The sequence below is a fragment of the Phacochoerus africanus genome, chromosome 5, assembly GCF_016906955.1.
Source record: "Phacochoerus africanus isolate WHEZ1 chromosome 5, ROS_Pafr_v1, whole genome shotgun sequence".
Taxonomy (NCBI): Eukaryota; Metazoa; Chordata; class Mammalia; order Artiodactyla; family Suidae; genus Phacochoerus; species Phacochoerus africanus.
This window is the reverse complement of record NC_062548.1, coordinates 96654784-96671451: the sequence shown is the minus strand read 5'-3', so window position 1 is coordinate 96671451 and position 16668 is coordinate 96654784. Positions and strand designations below refer to the sequence as shown.

The 16668-nt window shown below is 43.9% G+C and overlaps 2 protein-coding genes across 5 annotated transcripts in view; both read left to right on the top strand.

Annotated features, from left to right (window-relative positions):
- The window catches only part of PPP1R21 (protein phosphatase 1 regulatory subunit 21), a 71202-nt gene extending 66612 nt beyond the window's left edge, over positions 1-4590 (top strand). For both annotated transcript variants that reach the window (XM_047782120.1, XM_047782121.1), the window contains 2 exons: positions 743-871; positions 3947-4590. In XM_047782120.1, coding sequence (XP_047638076.1) covers positions 743-871; positions 3947-3976 — 159 coding nt within the window. In that variant the 3' untranslated portion in view covers positions 3977-4590. The remainder of the gene's footprint in view (positions 1-742; positions 872-3946) is intronic.
- A 10970-nt stretch (positions 4591-15560) lies between these two features.
- Positions 15561-16668, top strand: part of STON1 (stonin 1) — a 53380-nt gene continuing 52272 nt past the window's right edge. For 2 of the 3 annotated variants that reach the window (XM_047782115.1, XM_047782112.1), the window contains exon 1: positions 15594-15687. The gene's annotated coding sequence lies outside the window, so the exon portion shown is untranslated. Of the gene's footprint in view, positions 15688-16668 lie in introns of all 3 variants that reach the window. The other variant, XM_047782113.1, reaches the window with a different exon arrangement.

Here is a 16668-nt window from a genome sequence, read left to right as displayed (position 1 = left end):
CATATTTTGAAGGCTGAGAAAAACCTTTCCCTATTTCTTTTCACTTAGTTCTCTTGTTAGGCCTTTGGCTTAACCTTCATGTTAATTGATCAGCTAGGTCATTTTTGTTTGTTTGTTTTGTTTTTTAGGGCTGCACTTGCAGCATGTGGAAGTTCCCAGGCTAGGGGTCAAATTGGAGCTCCAGCTGCTGGCCTACGCCACAGCCATAACAACAAGGGATCCAAGCTGTGTCTGCCACCTATACCACAGCTCACAGCAATGCCAGATCCCCGACCCACTGAGCAAGGTCAGGGATCAGACCCACATCCTAATGGATACTAGTCGGATTCATTTCTGCTCTGCCACAGCAGGAACTCCCAGCTAGGTCATCTTGATAGGTTGCTTTTCCAAAATTTTTTTATAAATTAAAAAAGTTTTAGGGAGTTTCTGTTGTGGCTCAGCAGTAACAAAGCAAACCCAACTAGTATCCATGAGGACACAGGTTCAATCCCTGGCTTTACTCAGTGGGTTAAGGATCCAGCATTGCTGTGAGCTGTGGTGTAGGTCACAGACATGGCTCAGATCCTGTGTTGCTGTGGCTGCAGCTGTAGCTCCGATTCGACCCCTAGCTTGGGAACTTCCATATGCCATGGGTGTGGACCTAAAAAGAAGCAAAAAAAGAACCCCAAACAAAAAAAGCTTTAGAGTGGTATGACTAGTGGGGTTTTGATTTCTCTTTTTTCTTTTTTCCCTCGCCATTTAGGATGAGCTGACAACCACCAAGAGGAGTTATGAGGATCAGTTAAGTATGATGAGTGACCACCTGTGCAGCATGAATGAGACATTGTCTAAACAGAGAGAAGAGATTGACACACTAAAGATGTCCAGTAAGGTAGGAGAAGGCGGGGAGTGCCTCTCTGTGATGTAATATTTGATATTTTAATGCATTTCATATAAGGTATTTCATTGCTAAGCATTTCGGGAGCAAGGTTAAGAGATTGGAAGTGTTTATAAATCATTTCACTTATCCCCTAATCCAAAAGTAAAAGTCTTTGAGTTATAAATTAAGAGAAGGTCTGACCTCTGTGTCCCTTGCTTTTTGGCATTTTGGGCATTTCTGCTATTGTTTTATTAGTTAGGAGGACATTTAGAGGGTTTATGATGGGGATTACTTTTTACTTATGTGAATCTAAAATGGTGCTTTTAAAGAATAATCTTCTTTAGCAGATTTATTCTCGTGTATCCATATAACCTAGAACTGTCTTGTCCTTTTAATTCCAGAAACTTCTTAGATTTAATTTCCCATAAAGCCTCTGCTTGTCCAGGCTGGGGTTGGTAGATATGGGTAGTGTTTGGTATTGGAAATGCATATCCACATATCATCTCTCTTTGTTGTATCACACCATATGTACTCTTACCATGAAAGGTGAGCTTCAAGAGGCCAAAGAGATGGTTTCATGCATCATATTAGATGCTTGGCACATTGTGGTAACTCAGACAGTGCTGTGCCGTCAGCAGCTTGGATTTACTGTCTCCAGCCTGTGCTCATTGAAATCCCCTGCTGCCCCTTACTGCTCTAGCCTCATGCATTGAGTTTCTGCTGCGTGCTGCCACTGGGGAGGACATGGAGATGAACAAGCCACAGCTTCATTTCAGCGTCATTTCAGTGGTGGTGCAGAGCAGCGTTGTGCTCAGTTGGTGTCTCCTTGGAAATGTTAACTCACTAGAATCTCTGTTCTGTAATTTTGTTTCTCTGTAGTTTCATGATATTGACCAGCCTCTGGTCAATATCAGAGTCCTAAGCATCAGAGTCCTATGATGCTTTTCTGGGACATCATGTGGTGATTGTAACCAGCCAATGTGGTTCTGATTAGGGTTCTTCAGTTACTTGGGCTTCAGGAAACTTGAGCTTGGAGGTGGGGGGTTGGGTATTGGTCCTCTTGAAGAACGCCCCCTTTAACCATTTTGGTCTCTTGATATTCCGTCAGGGCAATAGGTAATTCATGTAGAAAGCACACAAGTTTGTATGATTAGTAGGAGAAAGCCTGCTTCAGCACCTACCATTTGAAAAAAGTAGCAGTGATTAGAGGGAAAGTTTTCAAACCTCAGAGCTGCAGAAGGCATCAGATTCTGAATTGAGAAGGGTTAGTGTTGAGTATAGCAAAGCTCATGGTCCCAAAGGGTGTTGTTATTGTAGCTACTTTAGAAGTAAGGGAATTTTTAAGCCCTCTCAGAACTTTTTAATCTAGTCTTAGAATATTTGTCATTATGGAGTTCCCATCGTGGCGCAGTGGTTAACGAATCCGACTAGGAACCATGAGGTGGCGGGTTCGGTCCCTGCCCTTGCTCAGTGGGTTAAGGATCCGGCGTTGCCCTGAGCTGTGGTGTAGGTTGCAGACGCGGCTCGGATCCCACATTGCTGTGGCTCTGGCGTAGGCCGGTGGCTACAGCTCCGATTAGACCCCTAGCCTGGGAACCTCCTTATGCCGAGGGAGCGGCCCAAGAAATAGCAACAACAACAACAAAAAAGACAAAAGACAAAAAAAAAAGAATATTTGTCATTAATGAAACAGTTAGAGATCCTTGTTCACTTTGTCGTTGCTCTTGTTAACTTTTCTTTGATCATCCAGTGGTCCCCATATTTTCCTTCCCTCCACACCCACCCCCCATTTATTAGTAGCTTAAATTGCCATAGCATCATCTTATGGCTGAGTTGACATGGGTCTCCACCGGATACCAAGTAAACATCCTGAAACCATTTGTTTGCAATTAATTGCTCTTAATGTTTGTAATCTGCAATCATTTCGGATTTACATGAAAAAATGTTTTTATATGTAATAGTTAAGTATAGGAATTTAATTAGAAAGTTTTCCTAAAAAGGGAACTCCTCCAGAAAGAAGAAAAGTTACATAAAACTGGAAAGTCCAAATCTACACGTCTGAAGGAATTGGAAGTTAAGACATCATCCCTCTAACTTGTTCTCAGCTGGTGTCTGAGCTTCCTTCTGACAGATAATCATTGCCATTTGGGTGTTAGTTGGCACGTACTTAAAATTAGTACCTATTAAGACCTTTTAAAACACCAAAGGAACATGTTTAGGCTAAAATGTTTTATTTAGGAGTTCTTTTGTGGCTCAGTGGTAAAGAAGCTGATTAGTATCCATGAGGACTCGCTCAGTGGGTTAAGGATCCAGCATTGCCATGAGCTGTGGTGTAGGTCACAGATGTAGCTCGGATCTGGTGTTGCTGTGGCTGTGGTGTAGGCAGCAGCTACAGCTCCAATTCCACCTCTAGCCTGGGAGCTTCCATATGCCTCAGGTGTGGCCCTAAAAAGACAAAAAAAAATTTTTTATTCAGCTTTATTAAATCATAAACTACCTTGTCTTTGCAACAAAGTGAATAGCTGAGGTTTGATAAATCGAAAATAGCTTTCTTCTCTCTCTTCGTTGCCTGTCCTCAGACCCCAGGGAAGTAAGGTCCATGGATGGAGAATGTGGGGAGAGTTCAAAGTGACAGTCTGAGAGTTCCTGTCGTGGCGCAGTGGTTAACGAATCTGACTGGGAACCATGAGGTTGCGGGTTCGGTCCCTGCCCTTGCTCAGTGGGTTAAGGATCCGGCGCTGCTGTGAGCTGTGAGCTGTGGTGTAGGTTGCAGACGCAGCTCGGATCCCGCGTTGCTGTGGCTCTGGCGTAGGCTGGTGACTACAGCTCCGATTGGACCCCTAGCATGAGAACCTCCATATGCCGCGGGAGCGGCCCAAGAAATGGCAAAAAGACAAAAAAAAAGTGACAGTCTGCTTTGTGCTTTCTGAATAAAAGTTAGGAATGCAGGGTTATCAGCTGTTCTTCCAGTTGAAATCTAAAGTTTTACAGAGTGAAGTATGGTTTCCAGACGGCTTAATCTATAAACTGTATGAATTATTTTTCTAGAAGTTTCTGTTCTTATTGTTGATGTTTTTCTTTGCACAGGGAAATTCTAAAAAGAACAAGAGTCGATAGTTTACAGGTGGCTTGTTGGTGACTTCTTTCCAGAGCTGCTACTGCTGTGCGGAGCTGCAGGGCCGAGACTCCACGTCCAGTGCTGGCCGCCTTCAGGAAGCTGGAGTGTTGTTGGACCTAGTAAAGTAGTCAGTGTTGTAAATGGCCTTGAAATATTTAAAATATATTTGTAACCAGTGAGGCAAATATAGAATTTGATGTTGACAGTAAAATGGAAAACAATACACTTACCATGGATATTGTAGGTTTCCTTACGCTGTTTTTACTGTACACTTTTTAAAATTAGGTTTTAATTTCAGTATGTAAGAACAACAAATATTTTGTATATTTTCAAACGCAATTATATGGTTATCAATTTGGTATCAATGGAATAGATATATGTTTCTGGATAAAGTGCTTAAATTGTCAAACTGTCATTACTTCTTGCTATAATTGAAAGCAGTCTCCAATTCTTTTTGAAGACTTACTCATCTCTCTCTCTCTGAAGGGAGTAGGCCTTGCAAACTTCAGATCTTATGGGTTTATTATCATTGTCTTCAGCTCTTCAGTACCTTCTCTGTGTTGGAATAATAGCTTAAGGAAATTGATGTCAATAAATTCATACTTATATCAAACTTTCAGTCTCTCTATGAAAGTCCGATAAAGGAAGCTGAAACTTAGCAAAGTAGACTTCACAAAATTGCCAAATCCCAGTTGTTTGGGATAAAATCTTTCTAATCCCCCATACTGAGTAAATGTACTGTTAATCCTTTATTTAGGCTTTGAGTACCTCTCAAGGCACTTGTAACCATACTTCGAGCAAGGACCCTGAGTCCTGTCAGGCTCTCTTTGGTTTATTTCATAAACATCATGTCATTTTCAGGGCTGTCTCTCCCAGCACCTCTATCCCCAAGCATGTAAATTTATAGCTCCTTTCTCCTGAGTTGCTTGCACAAACCCATTGCACTCGACATCGAAGTCCCCAGACCTGAAATCCCTTCTTCCCTACTTCCCTGCCTGCAGTGCCATTTCTTTTGAGCCTCTTCTCCAGGCTGTTCCTAGTCACCCTACAGATGCCGTTTCTGTTTGACCGGAGAGCTCATCCCCAGCTTCCCTCTGTGCTCAGCACAAAGGCCAACTCCTTGGTCTTGGCCACATGTCCTAGGCTGCCGGCTGTAGACAGACTCTGATGGTTGTGCTGAGTCTTCACAGTAAGCAAAGTGTTTGAATCCTGCCTTGGGGAATCTCTGGGCAAGTCAGCTCAGTCCCAGCCTCCTAGCCCTTTGAGTCCTTAGCCCCTTTGCCCTGCCTGTTTTCTGTGACCTGCTCATTTTAATTCTTTGTCAACTGAACCAGCTGTTTTCACTGTAGCTGTGCCTAAGCCCCCAGGAGCTCTGAGGGAAACATCAAATCACCATGATGCGCTCCATCATAAGCCTAGAGTTTCCATGCCCTACAGTGTTCTGTGATGCTGAATTTGGAATTTCTAGTCCATTTCTAGTTCTCCTCTGGAGGGTTTGGGACAAAGGAGTGACATCATCTGGCTTATATTTTAATGGAATTGTTGGTGCTATGTTGAGACTAGATAGCGGAGCAAGGGTGGAAGCAGAGGGCTGAATTGGGAGATTATTGCAATGATAGGAGGCTGTTGAGAAATGATGGTGGCCTGGACTGTGCTGGTGGCAGTACAAGTTTCTGTTTTTGGATTTATTTTGAAGAGAGTGGATAGGTTTGCTGAAATTGCAACTCCTTCCCCCTATACTTCTGTTATTCTGCTTTGTTTTACTCCTGATACTTATCATAATCTAACATACAGTATGTTTACTTATATATCTTGTTTATTGCCTGTTTCTACCTCCAGAAGATGCAGCTCTGCAGAAGCAGATTTTTGCTCCGATTTGCTTACTTACTATATTCCCTGTACTCAGAACACTGCCTAGCATTCATTGAACATTTGTTGAATGAATGGCATTTGGACAGGATATGGAGTGTGAGAGAAAGAAGAGGTGAAGCAAAGGATTTCGATGTAAACAAACTTGACTAAGAGGGAGGGTTGAAGGAGGAGCAGCTAGCTTCCACCTGGTTGTGACTTAAGTTTAATACCTGGGCATCACCTTGGATTCCTCCTCACCGTGCACAGCTCATTGGCTTTCTTGTCTTTCTGAATCTTGCTGCTTTTGTACGGTCTCTCAATTCTTTTTTTTTTTTTTTTTTTTTTGCTTTTTAGGGCTGCACCTGAGGCACATGGAGGTTCCCAGGCTAGGGGGGCCTAATCGGAGCTGTAGCCACTGGCCTATGCCACAGCCACAGCCACACAGGATCCGAGCCGAGTCTGCAGCCTACGCCACAACTCACAGCAATGCCGGATCCTCAACTCACTGAGCAAGGCCAGGGGTTGAACCTGCATCCTGTGGATGCTAGTCAGATTCGTTAACCACTGAGCCATGATGGGAACTCCTGTATCTCTCAATTCTAACCTTTCCTTACCCAATACTTTAAATTGAGTCCTGGCTCCTTACTGTCTGGATAACTTGTCTCCCTGTTCTCCATCCCTTCCAACCTCTCTTAACCAGATTGTTTTTCTGAAACATGTCTCTGCAGAGCCATTTCCCCGATAGAAAGCCCTCACAGTGGTCCCACATTGCTTGCTGGGGGCGGTCTAGCTGTTGTGTGTACATGTGAAAATCCTCAGATCTCTGGGTGAGAAAGAGTTTCACTTCTGAGAGTTCGGCCTGTTTTTCTCTTAGAGAAAATGTGAATCTTGGGATTGTGTCTCTCTTTGCTGTGGTGGCTGAGACTTGTATCTCACCAGCTGTGAGTTGCCAGAGCTCCCAGACTAGCTGACCTGCATGGCTCCTGTTCCCAAAGACCTGCAGATAGTCCTTGGGGACAGACGGCTTGGCCATTCTGCAAGGATCGGTGCATCTGGGAGTGTCCCTCGGCCTCAGGGACAGGGCAGGACTGTGGAGGGTGCACTTGGTTCCCTGGCACAATTGTCCCTTTTTAACTTAACTGCTAAGATCTTTGCTTTCTTGGTAGAGCCCCTTGCCAAGGCATGTAATGACCACCATTTGTTAACCATTTACTTAAGTCAAGCATGGGTAAGACTTGATGTGACTTCTTTCATTTAACCTCCAATAACTGTATCTCTTTGATGCTGTTGCTATCCCCATTTTACAGGTAGAAAACTATGTCTTAAGTGTTCCAAGGCTAAGCGATTTGTCCATAGCCACAGGACTGTACATGTGGAGCCAGGATTCAGATCTAGGCTAGTCTGATTCCACAGCCTGGATTATTCACTACTGAGTCTTTTACATTGGAGGCATTTAGTTCTATTCCTACAGGTACTATATAGGTGGAGGATAAAATATTAAACTTCTCAGTAACTCCTGTACTTCATTAAACTTTTCCTTTCCATGTCTTCATTAAGTACCTCTACTCCTTTAGCTTTTAGGTAGCTTCTTGGGAGTGGCTCTGGCACAAGGTTTGCCTTTGACATGATTTTTCCCTTCTCTGACCCTTATTTTTATTTAAATATTTCTCATTACACAAACTTTCTCAACTACCAAATTCTGAATTTAGTAAGTTTGTGCCATGATGCTACCCCTTCCTTATAATCCTCTTTCTGAAGAACTTGGTTGTTATTTCTCTTTTTTTTAAAGGAATTTTATACCTTACACAAAACTAGAGACTGTTACGAACCCTTATGTCCCCATCACTTCTTATGAACGTTTTGTTAATCTTGTTTTACCTTTTTTCCTGGACTTCTTTTTTTTTTTTTTGCTTTTTAGGGCCACACCTGCAGCATATGGAAGTTCCCAGGCTAGGGGTCGAATCGGAGCTGCAGTTGCTGGCCTACACCACAGCCACAGCAATGCTGGATCCAAGCTGTGTCTGTGACCTACACCACAGCCCATGGCAAGACTGGATCCCTGATCCACCGATCGAGGCCAGGGATCAAACCCACATCCTCATAGATACTAGTTGGATTCATTTCCGCTCAGCCACAATGGGAACTCCCTCCTGGAATGGGTTAAGGCAGGTCCCAGACATTGGATTCCATCTGTAAACTCTTGAGTTATGCACACCTTTGTACAGATGGTGAGCACTAACTTCTAAATCTGCCTTACCCATTTCATCATTCAGTCAACAAGTAGGTGTCCAGCGCCTGCTGAGTGCTCAGTGCAGATGAGACTACGATAAGCAAAATGGACATGCTGACTGCCATATGTCCTCCATCCTGCCCTGGGCTTGTCTCACACAAGGCATTGAGTGGGAGATAGTACATAGAGGCTGTAACTTATTTTATTTTTTATTTTTTATTTTTTTGTCTTTTTGCTATTTCTTGGGCCACTCCCGCGGCATATGGAGGTTCCCAGGCTAGGGGGCGAATCGGAGCTGTAGCCACTAGCCTACGCCAGAGCCACAGCAACGCTGGATCCGAGCCGCGTCTGCAACCTACACCACAGCTCACGGCAACGCCGGATCGTTAACCCACTGAGCAAGGGCAGGGACCGAACCCGCCACCTCATGGTTCCTAGTTGGATTCGTTAACCACTGCGCCACGATGGGAACTCCTGTAACTTCTTTTATTAAAGGTCTGTATTTTCACCAAAGTTACAAACTCAGTTGGAGTCAAGCTGTTCTAAAATACTTATTACAAAAAAAAAAAAACCAAAAAACCTTATTACTAAGAAGAAACAAAACAAGGCAGAACAAACAAAAATAGTCTCCCGATCCTAACCCTCATTTCACACTCCCCAGAGAAAAGCACTTTCACTCCCTGTTTTGGTATCTCCATATTTCCAAATGGCTTGCTACTTTTGCTTTTCCTCTTAGATATACTCAGTTGACTTCACAGTTGGAAGGTGAGGATTTGTCTCTGTTTCGTCTCCCTCCTGAGATCCGCACGACACACATAAACATGCTTTCTATTTTCCTGTCTTCTTCAGACTCGTTACATCAACATTGCACGTTGATATTCAGTGTACACTTTGTTATGATTATTTAAATGCTACTGGTAGCTGAGTCATGTAATATACTATGATTACTTTTCCTTTCTTGTACAACTACCTCTTTGTTTTCCTTGGGGTTGATAATTGTCTGTTTATTCATTTATTTTCTTTTTCAGCCACCCCTGTAAAATATGGAAGTTCCCAAGCCAGGGATCAAATCTGAGTTGAAGCTGTGACCTATGCCACAGCTGCAGTGTTTCTGGATCTTAACCCACTGCACCACAGTGGGAACTCCCTATTTATTTAACTATGTCTTCTATAGTGCTTCTAATTTATTCCTAAATTCTCACCCAGGTGTGTAACTCTTATCTTGTGGTGGTCATATTCAGCTGGGTGTTTATAGCCAAATTTACCTTCTTCAAGAAGTCTCTCCAGTGCCCCAGGTTTTCCTGGCTGACCTCTATACCAGCGGTACTGCTGCTGTCTTGGGCTCTCCCTTCCTTATCATCCCAGGCATCAAGTGTCTCCTACTCTTAAAATAACCCCTTCTCTCTCTACAAGCCCTTCCAGTGAGTGTCCTGTGCCTCTGCTTGCCATTGCAGTGTCCCTCTCAAAGAATTATCTATTCTATTTAGGCCTCTTGAAGCATGGAAAATGAAAAGTGAGAGAATTCTCAGTCTAGGCACAGAGGAGGAACTCAGAGTTGGATGGAATTTTCAGAACTTATTGGAATGACATTCGCGAGCTTTTCCTTACATATCACATGTTGAAAAGTTGAAAAATGAGGAAGATTATTGAGAGCACACATCTCTTGTAGAGATTCAGCTATTGGTATTTTTTATTCCTGTTCTTTTTTCATGCATCTATAAGATATATGTAATTATAAGCAATTCCAAATTAGGTGGGGAAAAGACCCTTTAATAGCAAGTGATTGGGCAGGGAGGTAGGTTAGCTGGCTGCACAACTCCAGGGGGCAGTATTCGCATTCGTTTTGCAGCAGGCCTGGGTGAAGAGATTAGATGATCCAGGAACAGCCTGAGAAACTGTGATAAACAGCATGTGTCTTGTTATATCATTTTTAAACACCACCCCCCGTTATGCTGTTATAAGCAATACTGCTCACTTTTCAAAGCTGATCAAACTGGATTCTGCACTGCTTTGGGTAAGAAATTACCTCTATAAGGTTTTTTCCCCTTTTTTCTTTTTAGGGCCCCACCTGCAGTATATGGAAGTTCCTAGGCTAGAGGTCTTGTCGGAGCTGCAGCTGATGGCCACACCACAGCCACAACAATGCCAGATCCACTGCAACGCTGCATCTGTGACCTACACTGTAGCTGCTCACTGAGCGAGACCAGGGATTAAACCCAAATCCTCATGGACACTATGTTTGGTTCTTAACCCACTGAGCCATGACAAGAACTCCCCCCATGAGTTTTACTAACAAATGCTTTGTAGCAACATGACCAGTTTCCAAGTTCATTATCCACTAAAACCAAACAAAAGCTCAGCTGCACTATTTCCAAACAAAAATGTGAGAAAAATACAAGTAAAATAAGGAACCACTTAGCTAAGAAGCCACTAAAAAAGTTGGACCAAAAGGCTCTCTTCAGGTCATGAATTAAAGCTTTGTTCATAATAAAAATCTTCAGACAGAAAAATGTACAGTTTACAGTTTTGTTTTATGCAGCATTGACCCTGGAAATTGTTCCCAACTCTTAAAAGGCTTCAGACTCCTCTATAACTTTAACATATGAAGATAGCAACTTGGTTGATGATGGCTAAGAAACAATCTGGCAGAGCTACACTGACAAGGAATAGTCTGTTCTGGGAAAGAAGAGGAAGCTTCTGTTCTCGGCTAAGGGCCATGTCCTCAGACACTATGGTGATAAATGGAAAGCTTGTCAGTAAGTGTTGTCTGTGCCTTACATTTTTAAGCAGTTTGGTAATTAGCTCCAAATTAGGAAATTGACTGGCAATCAGAGCATTAGAGCAGGAAAACTCATTACAGTTGTTCCGAATCTTTGAAAGAAAAGGTTATAGAGCAGGATTAGAATAACTTTTCCTAAGGAGAGGATTAGAGGAACTGACTCTTGGATGGAAAACTACTGGAGGCTGTTGTCTGCTTTGTGGGAGTGGGGGCCTCAAAAGACAACTCCCCCACTTAGAACTTTTGTATTGTGATCTCTGAACTCAACCCCACTGCTTCCAAAACACCAGTGGGATGAATGGTGACACCCGACAAATGCAAGAATAGAAACAGCACGGTGCAGTTAACTAACAACAACAACAAAATGACCCTCACATCTTGCCTTAGAGGCTGAAGAATATTCTCTCTTTCTTTAGCTTTCCCATATTTCCTTCGGACACCTCTCCTGTTGTATTAAACTGTCAACACATCTCGTGGAGTCATTTTCATGTTGGCCCTTTCCCTGAACTACTACAGATGCTGTGAGGCAGGAATCAGGCCTTATACTTACTCCCCCACGGTGTCTAGCAGAATGTCTTGTACATAGTAGGTGTTCAATTAATGCTGATTGGATACATTTTAGGAAGCAGGCCAAAGGACTGCACAACTGTAGCTCAAACCATACCCAAGAGTATTCCATCTCCAGGACAAAGGATAGCCAATCTCAGGCCATTCTGAGTTTATTAAGTAGTCATGCCCTAAGTATCATTGATTTCAACTGGCATTCTTAATGAAGATGTTGGTATTTTATTTATCTCTGACAGTTTCTTTCTAGAGTATTCATGTTTCCTTGTGGATCAGGCCAAAATGCATCATGTGCCTAAAATGGTGGTTTTTTTTTTTTTTTTTTCTGTTTCATTTTCACTATTGTCAAAGCCACCACTGTGGACTATTGTTTTGAATAGTTTTTCACAAGCTTTTACTCTGTCTTGATGCATGTTGCAGTATAAATAGAGATTTAACGCTGTAAAGTTCTTAGGAATGTTCTTATCAAGCATTTAGGACTAAGCTTGTCCTAAATCTGAAGTCCTCACTTCTCAACTAAGTCCTCTTTCAGATGGGGCTTTTCCAAAAGCTGGTTTGCATTTATATTAATTGATCCTGACAGCTTTAAGCTGATTTGAGTTTTGAGGAATTCCAAGTTAATCTACTAGATCATATTTATAGACAATTTGGGGACCCCTTGTTAAATAGTGTGGAAGTTACATGAAAACACTGCCAAGAAAGGGAAACCTGTTAATGAAAAGGAGACCAATAATAGCCTAAGGGTCTCCTTACTGCAGAGCAAGGAAAAGGACAGAAACCGAATTAAAATGAGGTCACAGCTGGCCATGAACAGCTGTGGTAGCCTAGCTATTGAGGCCAGGCTGAGCTGTTTACCATCAGATTTTGATACAAAAGGACACTGCCAGAAAGGGTTCTTTGGAAATATGTGGAGGAGTTACGAGAAATAAATCTGCATACATGAAAGTAGCAACCTTTGGGGCCGCACTGAGTCACACAGAAGAGGAGGGACTGTCCCTTGTAAAAGATAAGTGGTTTTCAACCAACTGTTTGGTCTTTAGAAAATTATGGGACTGTTTGCTTTGCAGAAGTGTCAAAGTTTCCAAAAAAGATTTTTTTCATTGGGTGGGCTACCTACTAGTCAAGGCCATACTGCTTATTCAAAGATGATGGAATTAAAAAGGTACACTCAGGACTCTATATCTATCTATCTATCTATCTATCTATCTATCTATCTATCTATCTATCTATCTATCCACCTAAATATCTATCTATCTATTTATTTATCTTTTTAGGGCCACAGCTGCAGTGTATGGAAGTTCCCAGGCTAGGGGTCGAATCACATCAGAGCCAGCCACCTACACCACAGCTCACGGCAACACCAGGTCCTTAAACCACTGAGGCCAGGGATCGAACCTGTGTCCTCATGGATACTGGTCAGATTAGTTTCTGCTAGGCCACAATGGGAACTCCTATTTATTTATTTTTAAATTTAATTTTATTGGAGTATAGTTGACTTACAATGTTGTATTAGTTTCAGGTGTACAGCAAAGTGAATCAGTCATACATATAAATGTGTCCTTTCTTCATCCAGAATGCCCAGAATGCCTGGCTTCAAGGCACCCCTTTTCTTCCCTTCCTTTGCCTCCCTCCTCCTTTATCCTTGCTCTGCACCTTGCTCACCTCCTTACCAGAAGGATGACTTGGGCCCAGTACCTGACTGATGCCATAGAAGCATAGAAAAGTTACCAGTCAGTCAACTTCCTATTCTCTAGTCTACCTCTCGCTCCCTTAACTCTTTGATCTTCACAGGGACCTGATGCCTTTTTCTGTTGAGAGTGTCATAAGCATAAACACAAGTAAAAATTTTATCTGAAACTAAAAGTATACTAAATAGATCCCATCTGTGTGACTTGAGGTACTCCTATGCCTCTCTGAATGTTTCCTTCCTTCCTCAAAGCCCTCAACACAGGTCCTTACCACTGGCGGGTGGTTGAATAGGATACTTATTATCGTTTCCATTTTATCAAGGAACTCCCAGATCAAACACAAGACAACACTTGAAAGAGCATTGAAAAGAGAATCTCAGTGCTATACAAACACAGGGACATGCTTAATAAGGATTCCTTCATTTCCTTTCTACCACCAGGCACTGCATTTCAAGTTGAGATGTTCACCGGGGCCTCCTAACTCCTCTCCTTGGGCCCAAGCCCTCTCTTCCCAGATAGTCCATCTTTCAGACTGTTAAGTCATATTTTTCAGTTGCCATTTCAAGTCCACAAAGATTGAGTGCCTACCATATGCCAGGCTCTGCGAGCACAAAGGTGAATAGGACACCACTTGCATCAGAATATTCCTTCACTTAAAAATTTTAAGGATTTCCCATTTTCTGCTTTATGTCCAGTTCCACCTTCTCATCCAAACATTTCCCATCTTGCCTAAGCCTTCCAGTCTTGCCAGCTTCCCAAGGTCTGGAGTGCTCTTTTCTTCCTTCTGAGTATTCAAACTCCTCTCAAGTTCCCATCTGGGGGCTGGGTGTCCCTCAAGGGTAAAAGGCCCCAGTGGATCTTCTCCTTTTATTTAACTCCCAGGAAGGCAGCTCCACTTGCGGAAGAGGCTCAGATGTTAAGTGACTTCCATAGTGACTTGCCTTACCTGCTAGCAAGTAATGGACTTGGAACTAGATGCCACCCTCTAACCTCTCCTCAGAGGACAACTTCCCTTCTCTTCTGCATTCTGCAAGTGGCTCCTGCCCCATCCACACAGCCTGGCCCTTCACTAGGTTATCCCTGCCCTGTCCTCCTCCTCCTCTTGAGCATTGATGGGCCCTGGAAGGTGGACTTCCATCTTTCCTTTCCTCTTACCCTGCCACCAGGGTTGGTCCTACCTTAAGGGAAAAGAGAACCTCAAGAGAGTCTTCAAAAATAATTCTTACCCAAGATATGGAAGCAACCCAAGTATCCAACAACAGATGAATGGACAAAGAAGAATTGCTATGTATGTATGTGTGTGTGTGTGTGTGTGTGTGTGTAATGGAATATTACTGAACCATAGAAAGAAATGTGGATGAACTTAGAGAATATTATGCTTGGTGAAATAGGTCAGATAGAGAAAGACAAATACTGTATGATATCACTTATATGTGGAATCTAAAAAATAATACAAATGAATGTATATAGCAGAAAGAAATAGACTCATAAAAAACAAACTAGTGGTTACCAGAGGGGAGAGAGAAGAGAGAGGGGCAAATTAAGGGCATGGGATTAAGGGATACAAACTACTATGTATAAAACAGGAGTTCTCTTGCTGCAGCTGGTTAAAGATCTGGTGTTGTCACTGCAGTGGTTTGGGCCACTGCTTATCTCTGGAGTATGCCCAAGGCCCAGCAATAAAATAAAATAAATAAAATAGCACAGTGAATTATAGACATTATCTTGCAATAACATTTTTTAAAAACCATTTTTAAAAGTTGAAGTATAGTAAATTTATAACGTGCTAGTTTCAGGTGTACAGCAAAGTGATTCATATATAGATATATATTCAGATTCTTTTTCATTATAGGTTATTGCAATGACTTTTAACGGGAGTATAATCTGTAAAAATTCTGAATCACTATGCTGTACACCTAAAACTAATGTAATATTGTAAATCAACTATACTTCACTTTTTAAAAAATGCAAAAAACATTCCTTAGTTCTAATCACTAGAGAAAACAAAACCCAAAAACTCTATGAGGCAGCGTGGAAAACAGGACCACAGTCTCCTCACGACCACCCCCTCCCACCCCCCACCCCCCACCCCCCACCCCCAACCCTAATCATCGCACCACCCAGAGATGATGACAAGGTCCTGGGGGTGCGGAGTGGCTTCAGATCGGCCAAAGAGCCCAGCTAGCTGCTTAGAGGGGCATCCAAAACTAACTCATGTGCCTCCTCCGCAGCCCACTTGTGCTGAAGGGAGCACCCGCTCCCCAGCTTGAGGCTGGAAGCTCAGGTGGAGGAAAATAAGGGGAGACAAGAGAATAGAGAATCTCACGTCAGAAAAACTTTGAGGTGTCCAGGGCAGGAAAGGAGTGAGGAGAGAGGGGAGGATCCGGCAGGGGGTGGGGCAGGGAAGCCGGAGCCTCCGCGAAGTGGCCACCCCCTCCCGGCCCTCCACTCCAGTCGCTCCCGGCCCTCCCTCTTCTCCCGCTCCGCCTGCCCCTCTCCTCCTCCTCTTGTCTCTCCCTCCTCCTCCCACTCCTCCTCCTGCTCCTCCTCCCGGGGTGGATGGCGGCGGCCAGAGTTGGAACCCCAGCCGCGCTGCCCGTGAGTGACCGGCCCCAGGGGACAGATGGGGAGGCAAGGGGAGCCCCCCCATCTCGAGTGGGTTACCCCCGGTTTCTGGGAAAGTTCGCGGGCGGGGGCGGGGGGCGGCGGCGCCGCGGGACGTGGGCATCTCCCAGGCTGACTGGGCGCCCCGCGCGGTGCCCCTTCTCCCCTTTATCGCCCTCAATGCCCGCAAAGCACAAGGCCCTCACGGGGTGGGCCCCTCCTGGCTTTCCCCTAGCCCCTCAGCTCTGGGGCTGCTGCTGTGACCTGGGTCTCTCTCTCAAGGAAAACTCAAATAGCAAAGAAAAGAATCTAGACTCAGTTCCGGGGGTGGGGGTGGGGGTGGAGGGGGAAAGGGGCCTCCTCGGGCTCCTCCAAACCCGCGGCCCTGGCCTCCCCTACCATGGTCACCAGCCCGGGTGCTCCATCCCTACCCCCGGGGGCTCAGCATCCCCCCACCCCTAGGACTCTCATTTTCCTTCTTCCTGGCTCCCCCTACTCCTGCTGCTGTCTCCCCTTCCCCCCTTTTCTCTGGGAGGCTCTTGTCCCACAGGCTGGTATCTCCAGCCTGGTGCCCCCTTCAGCCCTAGATGGCGATGACCCAGACCAAGGAATCAGAGCCACAAGGGCCTCCACACCTGCCCAAACATTTTCTGCAGGAATGACTTTACTGGGATTTGGTGTAGGGGCCCCTGGACCCACAAATCGTACCTTGTGTGTCCAAGGGGAAATTAAAATGTATTCCTCCTTACGATTGTACTTTTTCTGCTGGGCAGCTTGTATTTTTTTTCTTTAAACCTGACTATGCTTGCTTCTGATAATAATGATACTTCATGTGATTAGCCTTTCTAATTCTGAAAGAAACAGGAAAAATAATAAAAAGAAAATGTAAAAAAAAAGTGCTTGCAAAAATACTGTGCAGAACCTGATCTTTGGAAAGTAAAGACTTCACTCCATACTTAACTGTTTTAGTGGGAG